The 8,532-nt window shown below is 33.4% G+C and overlaps 2 protein-coding genes across 2 annotated transcripts; one reads left to right on the plus strand and one right to left on the minus strand.

Moving 5' to 3' along the window:
• The first annotated feature begins 791 nt into the window (after positions 1 to 791).
• LOC145093951 (metalloendoproteinase 1-like) lies at positions 792 to 1,958 on the plus strand. Its single transcript, XM_079032199.1, has one exon. The coding sequence runs from the start codon at positions 854 to 856 to the stop codon at positions 1,799 to 1,801; it is 948 nt and encodes a 315-aa protein (XP_078888325.1). The 5' UTR covers positions 792 to 853; the 3' UTR covers positions 1,802 to 1,958.
• Positions 1,959 to 5,353: 3,395 nt separating this feature from the next.
• LOC145096216 (uncharacterized) lies at positions 5,354 to 7,409 on the minus strand. The gene is made up of 5 exons (XM_079033977.1): positions 7,037 to 7,409; positions 6,661 to 6,901; positions 5,995 to 6,480; positions 5,866 to 5,933; positions 5,354 to 5,754 (listed from the first exon to the last, which is right to left on the minus strand). The coding sequence occupies exons 1-5, from the start codon at positions 7,407 to 7,409 to the stop codon at positions 5,354 to 5,356; spliced, it is 1,569 nt and encodes a 522-aa protein (XP_078890103.1).
• Positions 7,410 to 8,532: the final 1,123 nt, after the last annotated feature.

Below are 8,532 nucleotides of genomic sequence, written 5' to 3' on the forward strand. Positions count from 1 at the left end.
ATGCTTTATCTTAAACGGTATATGGTATATGAAATATTATTTGGATTCAAATTTTTTGTTTAAATTAGAAGTCTTAAACTCGTATTTTTTAACGGAATTTTCTTTAGAATTTTTAAGTCTAAATATTAAAAACTTATGGAAAATGAACTTTTCTAAAAGTTCGTTGCTGAACGTATTATATATATATATATATATATATATATATATATATATATATATATATATATATATATATACATATATATATATATATATATATATATATATATATATATATATATATATATATATATATATATATACTTTAATAAAATATGTAGTCAATATATATGTTTTTTGTGAAACTAAAAATAAAATGAGATTGACAATATGTTTTTTTTCAAAACATAATAATATGGGTCTTGTTTTAAATATATCGATAACATCTATATAATGGTGAAATTTATTTTATTTTTTATTAAGTGGTTTTTATTAAATTAAGTTAATATATAATTCCACTTAGAGACAAAAATAAAAACGTGAAAAAGTAAATAGCAAAACTAAAGCGGTCCATATACTTTTTCTTACGGGGTTCCTATCATATTGTCACATGTTGACTCTATCATGGACATTGAAAGACTTAATTAGAGTCACAAGTTTTAATTTTATTTATTATTTTCTATCTTTGAATGGCCAAAAATTTGAATCATATCCAAAAGCAAAATAAACGTACGTCACATACAAACGTCATGTCTCTAAAACGAATAATAAATAAATAATACCACAAGAGAAAATCACTATAAATAGAGACCCTGACTATAAACCTCATAAAGAAGTACTCTCAACATTTCAACATCTAAACTTAGAAGTTGTAATGGCATCTAGAGATTCTAAACTCTTTCTTCCCTTTTCATGCATGCTCCTTCTTGCTTCCTTTATGCTAACAGTTCTTTCACATCCTCACGACACTCATTTACGACCAAATACATTGTCCAGTAAAGATACGAACTCGTCACCTTTTGGGTTCCTTAAAGCCATGCAAGGTTCTCATAAGGGCGATAAAGTAAAAGGCATTCGTGACCTTAAACTCTATCTTTCTCATTTCGGGTACCTAAACTACCAGAAAAACCCAAATCTCGCAGACCTTGAAGAAGATCATTTTACCGAGGAGCTTGAGGTAGCGCTCAAGTCGTACCAGGTCTACTACCATCTCAATGCGACAGGGACGCTTGACGAGCCAACGATATCCCAGATGGCAATGCCTCGTTGTGGTTTCCCCGATAAAGTAATTCACCAACACACTCATAACTCTTTCCACATAGTCTCGCATTACCAATTCCTTCCGGGAACACCAAAATGGCCTACTGTTAAAAGGCAGCTAACTTACGGGTTTGGGCCACTTTTCCCAACCCGGTTTATGCCACCTGTTACTCGAGCTTTTAACAGATGGGCCACTGCTTCTGGACGATACTTCACGTTTACAAGAGCTACAAGTTATCAAGGTGCTGACCTTAAGATTAGTTTTCAGCGTGTCTCCCATGGAGATGGGAGTCCGTTTAACGGATCTGGTGCGGTGTTGGCCCATGCTTTTCCACCTGTAGATGGAAGACTTCATTTTGACGCGGATGAAAGATGGGGGATTGGAGCAGTGCCAAATACATTTGATATGGAGACTTTAGCTTTACACGAAATTGGACACCTTCTTGGGCTTGGTCATAGCCAGTTTCAGAGTGCGATAATGTGGGGTAGTTTCAGCGCAGGGGTTACGAAAGGTTTGACCTCGGACGACATTCAAGGGCTCAGGGCTCTATATGGTATTTAGATGACTGCAATAATAGAAGAATCTAAGGATGCACAATTGTTGTGCATATTCATATGTTTTCTGTATGTCTTTTCTGATTACAAAGTTTACATGGCCAGACAAGTCTGTGTCACTATCGTAATAAAACAACATGATGATGATTGTTGTGCTTATATAATTACATTTGTTTTCTATGTGTTTTGTAACTACAACGTTTACTTGTTGAGACAAGTCGTTCTTTACAATATTATAATTTGAGAAAATGAGGGTTTTGTAGATCTGTTATTTATTAACACTACAAGGATTAACACCTATCCATACAAAAATTTGGGACTCTGTGCCGACGACTTGTCATTGGTAAAGCTTATACCGACGAAATGTCGTCTATAAAAAGTCGTCGGCATAGATCTGTCGGTAAAAGTCGAAAATGACGTCGGGACAGAAGTTGTCGGTATAGAATAACCAATCCAGACGACAAGTAGTCGGCAAAGGGTCGTCGGGATTGATTTTCGAGGAAATAAGAAAATTTTTTATTCGGACCCTATGCCGACGACTTGTCGTCGGGAAAAGTATGAGCAATACCGATGACATGTCGTCTGGAAAGGGGAAAACCGTTTTTACAGTTGCAAAGCTATACCGACGACAAGTCGTCGATATAGACTTTTTTTCACAGCTTTTATCATATATATCAAATCTGTTTCTTAAAACAAATCCAAAAAAGATATTTGCAGAATAATATAAATGTAACATACCAATAAAATCTAAAAACACTTAATAAACCTAACATACCATTCAAATTCTACTAAATACCATACAATTCATATTCTACTACATAACAAAAAAAAGCAACCGTATAAGAAACATTGTTGTCACTATCTTTCTAGTTCTCCTCCTCCTCCTCCTCACCACCACCATCATCATCATCATCCTCGTGTTCATTGGATGTTTCGGGGTTATTTTGTGAAAACATATTGGGATTAAACTGGAATTGTGGCATTGGCTGTGGTTAGAAGTTTGGAATGACGGACGCGAAAGTGTTATTAAACATTTGGTTCATTTGTAGCATTTGTTGTTGCATGATTTGAATTTGTTGAGATAATACAGCAACTTGGGGATTATCTGAAGATTGGGATGTGGAAGCTTGTGAACCTTTGGTATGTTCATTTGGAAATAAATTATTGTTGATGTTTGGTTTCCTTCCAATTCCGCGAATATGCCCATGTCTCTCACCGAGAGCACGAGCGAGACATTGTTCTTCATTTAACTTTTCGTTCTCCCGAAGCTCTGACTGCATCAACATCTTCTCTCGTTGAATGTTTTCTTAAAATAAAGAAAACAATAAAAATACATTAATTAAAAAAGTAACTAAATTTATACACTAAAATAATAATAATATACCTTAAACTAACTATAATAATAATAATAACATATTTATCAAACAAATTATTAACTTTGTTTATTAATTACCCAAACTACTTCTGTTTGCGGTGTACACCAACCCTGACTTTCTTTAAATCGCATCTGTCTCCAACCATCGATATGTTGCGGGTCTTCTCCTTGTCCTGTCTATAATAAGCCAAAAACAATTAATATATTTATATAAATGTTAACAAAATTTTTATAAAATACAAATAAATTTAATTACTTCATCACGTCGTCTGTCTGCATATGTTTTACTTTCATGAGAACTCGTAAATTGAAGTTTGGACCCGCTTTCTTTACATTCTTTGCACTGCTTCCTATAACCCTCATCCAAAAAAAGAAGATCAATCATATTATCCCAAGTTTCGCCGTACATATCATCTGGTGGACATTGTCTTGCACCTTCAACATCATCATACCCACCAACACTATCAAAATAATTGTTCACTTCATGTTTGTGCTCTTTATAAGCTCTTTGACAGTCGCTATGTACAGTCGCTCGAACGGCTTCCCACATATTTATACCCCGATACATATCAAGATTAAAATATGTGTGCAATAAAAAAAACAATTTAATTAGTAAAAAAAATATTTAAAAAGTATAAATTTTTCACATATAAAAAGTATTATGTACTTATTTCACTAGTACAAAAATGACCTACGGTCACACTTTCAGAAAAACGGCCTGTGACACTTTTTCTTAAAAGTGTGGCCAAAAGTCACTAAAAAAATTTAGAGACAGTTTTTGGATACATTTAAATTAGATTGTGTGGTCATTATATAGACAATCAAAACCTTTACGACACTTAATTATACCAAATGTGACAAATATTAGTCACACTCGAACACTGAGGCCATAGGTCACAATCAACCACATATATCGATTAAGATTGTCACACTTTTTTATGAGAGACAGTAGATAAAATTATCGTCACATGAGTTAGTTCTCTGTGGGTCTATAACATGTTGCCTTTTTAGCCACATAACAGACAAAGTAGCTAAAAGGTGACAAATATTAGTCCACACTAATTATTTGTGTGTTCATAGGGCGGTTCTATACTAGTTGTATTTAGTTTATGCAAAAAATTAAAAGAAGTTACTATTGGTTACTTGTCATGTACATTTATTATGTGTGTCAAAATATTATGAATTAGCTTTAAGAATAAACAAATAATGTGTGTAGGTAGCATTTAGTTACGTTTACAGCTATTATATGTGTCTATATGTAAATATAGTCATAAAAGAAAAATAATGTCTTATCGTTATAATTAGGGGTCGTTCATTAAATATGTTACTTATGGTCATGTACCTTTTATTATGTGTGTCAAAATATTATGAATTGACTTTAAGAATAAACAAATAATGTGTGTGTAGGTAGCATTTAGTTACATTTACAACTATTATATGTGTATATGTGTAAATATGGTCATAAAATAAAAATAATGTCGTCTTGAATAAGAGTTATAAAAAAGGACCAAATTGCATTTTTTGTCATCTATTCTTTTAATTGCACCGGATAATACACGATAATAATTGAAAAGATTACAAATTATTTTAACAGAATATTATGATAAATAAATGAAAGGAATACAACATAACTTGTGTAACATTGCATAACGAAAGTACATTGCTATTACATGTAGTTTATGTTATAACATGTGTAACAATATAACAGTAAAAAACCGAAAAAAAAATATGTTTGAGTTATAACAATATTACACCAGAATAGTTTGATGGTATAATATGGTAAAAAGATATTAACTAAAGTACATCGTCATTTTTTGTCATTTTCTTATTCTTCACATAACGCTATGCTCAAGGTTTGGAATTTCTCTTCTACAAACAAAAAATAAAGATCATTAAGTGTTAAAAGAAGGAGAAATATTATAGCCACAAATGTAATTAATGACATTAAGAAACATGTACCGTATGTATAAGAATACTGTGACAATCAGTACGAAAATAATCATTTTCCTTCTGCAAGTCAAGTGTGTCTACACGTGGCAATATGTTATCATTATGAGGAATAATAGTACTCAATTCTTCATCTACATCTTCATATGTATCTCTGTAATTTTTGGGAGGTGTCTTGAACACAATAGACATTTTTTGATCGAGTGGGTCTGTCACGTAAAAAACTTGTTGTGCTTGTTAGGCCAATATGAATGGATCACCTTTATGGCCTAATCTTTTTAGTTCAACTAGTGTGTACCCCAATTTATCCCTTTTTACCGCATTTCTATTGTTAACCCAGTCATACATGAAAATTGGAATTCTTTTAAAATTATAATCTAGTACCCATATCTCTTGTAAAACACCATAATAAGTGTTTCTGGCATATGTTACAACTTCTTTACTGATGTGTGTGTCAGTTGCAACAACACTAACCCCACTGTTTTGGTAAACTTTACCTTTACGAGCTTTTGTATGAAAAGTATATCCATTAAAAGCATATACATCGTACTTAATAATGTTCTTATTGGGTCCATGTGAAATCCATCTCATTGTCTCTGTTATACTTTCTCTATAGGCCCCTAACTCTCTCTCTCTACCTGAATTGTAATTAGATTATGAATTTAAGAAATCAAGAAAAAAATAACACAGAACACAACATATTTGACAAGAATATACCTCCTTTCGTAACCAATGACCAAATGTTTTACTATGCTCTTGTTCTATAAGTGCCTTTCGTTTAGTAGGGTGTAGATGTTCCAAAAATTCCATGTGTCGTCTGTCAATACGTTAATGTTAATATTACTATATAAAAAAAACATACATGTAAAAAACCATACTTGATACATGGGAGTACTTCAGATGTATTTTGCAATACAAAGAAATGTGCTTTGCTAAATAGCTCTGCAGAAACTTCTACCAATTTAGCAGCTGATAGAGGAGTACCGTCCGTAATAGAGCTACTATCTACACCTTTATGAATTCCACAATCGTTATGATTGTTAGGTGGAATACCAACAGTATCCATCCTTTTAAGGAATTGACTAAAAAACTCAATTATCTCTTCTACAACATTCTCTTCTGTAATGCATCCTTCTGGTCTATTTTTGTTTCGCACGTGCCCCTTAATAACCTTCATAAACCTTTGGAAAGGGTACATCCATCTAAAGAATATTCGACCATATAATTTTACTTCCCTAGTGAGATGAACGGTTAAATGAATCATCCCATCAAAAAATGATGGTGGAAAGTGTTTCTCAAGAAGACATAAGGTTACACATAACTCCTCTCGCAAGTTATCGAACTCATCCACTATGATTTCTTTGCTACATATTGATTTGAAAAAGTAACAAAACCTTGTAATAACAACTCTGGTGGGTGGATGCATAATAGATCGAATTGTTATGGGCAAAAATTGTTGCATGAGCATGTGATAGTCATGTGATTTTAGTCCGATCAACTTCCTATCCTTTAGACTCACCAAACTAGAAAAATTAGAATAATACCCTTGAAGAACCATTAAGTTGTATAAAGTCTCACATAATTTGTCTTTTTCCTCTTTTGTCAATGTACAACCTGTTGCGGGAAGTGTTGTGTTGTTCCCTTCTATCTGAGGATGCAGCTCTGGTTTTAAACCATAATGAACCAAATCCAATCGAGCTTTATAACCATCTTTCGTCTTCCCGGGAACGTTCAAAACAGTTCCTGTTAAACTCTCACCCACGTTCTTTTCCACATGCATAAAATCTATACAATGTGGAACCAAATTGTTGGGCCAATACCTTAGTTGTCTATACCATATATTAAATTTCTTCCAATATGTATTATTTTGCTAGCCCACATTTGAAGTACCCACTTGGTGTGATTTTCTCCTTTTTTTACCTCTTCCACTTGTTGATTGTTGAATTTCTGCCTCCTTGCCCTTATTAACCTTTCCCCATTTATTAATTATAAATTTTACCCTGTTATATATTTCCTCCCCATTCATAGGTTCTGGAGAGGGTGAGAACTCTTGTTGTCCGTTGAATGCCTTCTTTTGTCTTCTGAACGGGTATTCATACGGTAGAAATCTTCTATGACCAGCATAACTTTGCTTATTCGATTCAGGGAGTCTAATGTAGTGTGTCTCTTCACCACACACAATACAACCTTGAAAACCGTTGTATGGGCAACCACTTAATGTACCCAAAGCAGGATAATCATTAATAGTCCATAACACAACTGCGCATAGTTTAAAATGTTCTTGTATATGCATCGTATGTTTCAACTCCAAAATCAAATAATAATTGTATATCATCAATAAAAGTTGCTATGAGCACATCAATATCATTTCCTGGTGTTCCCGAAATCAATAACGAAAGCATGATGAACTTTCTCTTCATACATTGGAATGTTGTAAATGACAGTTAAAACATGCCAAACACTATGACCCCTATTTCCTCTGTTCACATCAACCCCGTCCGCCGAAATTCCTAGTTGCAAATTTCTTGGTTCGCTAGCAAAATCAGGATATTTGTCATCAATGGCAACCCATGCTGGTGAATCAACTGGGTGACTTAAAACGCCAACATCCACCTTTCTTTCTGTTGCGTGCCATGTTAAATCTTTTGCAGTTGTCTTAGACTGAAAAAGACGCTTGAAGCGCGTAATAATTGGAAAGTACCACAAACATTTTGCAGGAATATTGTTGTAAATTTTATTTTTTTGTTCATCAACCTTCCATCTTGATTTACCACAAGTAGGACATGCTGCCAAGTCTGTGTATTCGTTTCTGTAAAGTATACAATTGTTGACACGTGCATGTATCTTAGTATACCCTGAACCCATTGCCTTAAATGCTTTTTCGCCTCATATGTACTATTTTACATTTCGTTTCCTTCTGGTAACATGTTTTTTTTTATCAAAACTAATAATTCTGTAAAGCACTTATCTGACACTCCATACTTACTCTTCAAGTTAAGTAGTTGAATGATTGCAGATAACTTTGTGAAATTATGACACCCTGTGTATAGGGGCTTCTCGGCATCCTCTATCAGTTCTCTAAACTTATCAGGGTTCCCAATAAAATTTTCTTCTACAACTTCAACCATCTCTACTGTTTCTGCAGCATCTGTTGGCATTTTTGTGTTCATGTTCATAGAATCTACATCGTTTGACGTATCCATGTCAAAATTATGTTCATATACATAACTTCTTGGTGGTTCTTCTGTTTCTCCATGCTTATTCCAATTTGTGTATGTTTGATCAATTCCATTCCTGAATAGATGATCATCTACCACATCCACCGAATAAGATATGTGGTTTACACACTTAACACATGGACAGGGAATTCTTATCTTTTTTTGGTATCTGCAGGATCCATATGTTTAGAAATCTTG

This window comes from Lactuca serriola, chromosome 3 (assembly GCF_051521515.1).
Source record: "Lactuca serriola cultivar US96UC23 chromosome 3, Lser_US96UC23_V15, whole genome shotgun sequence".
NCBI classification, from domain to species: domain Eukaryota; kingdom Viridiplantae; phylum Streptophyta; class Magnoliopsida; order Asterales; family Asteraceae; genus Lactuca; species Lactuca serriola.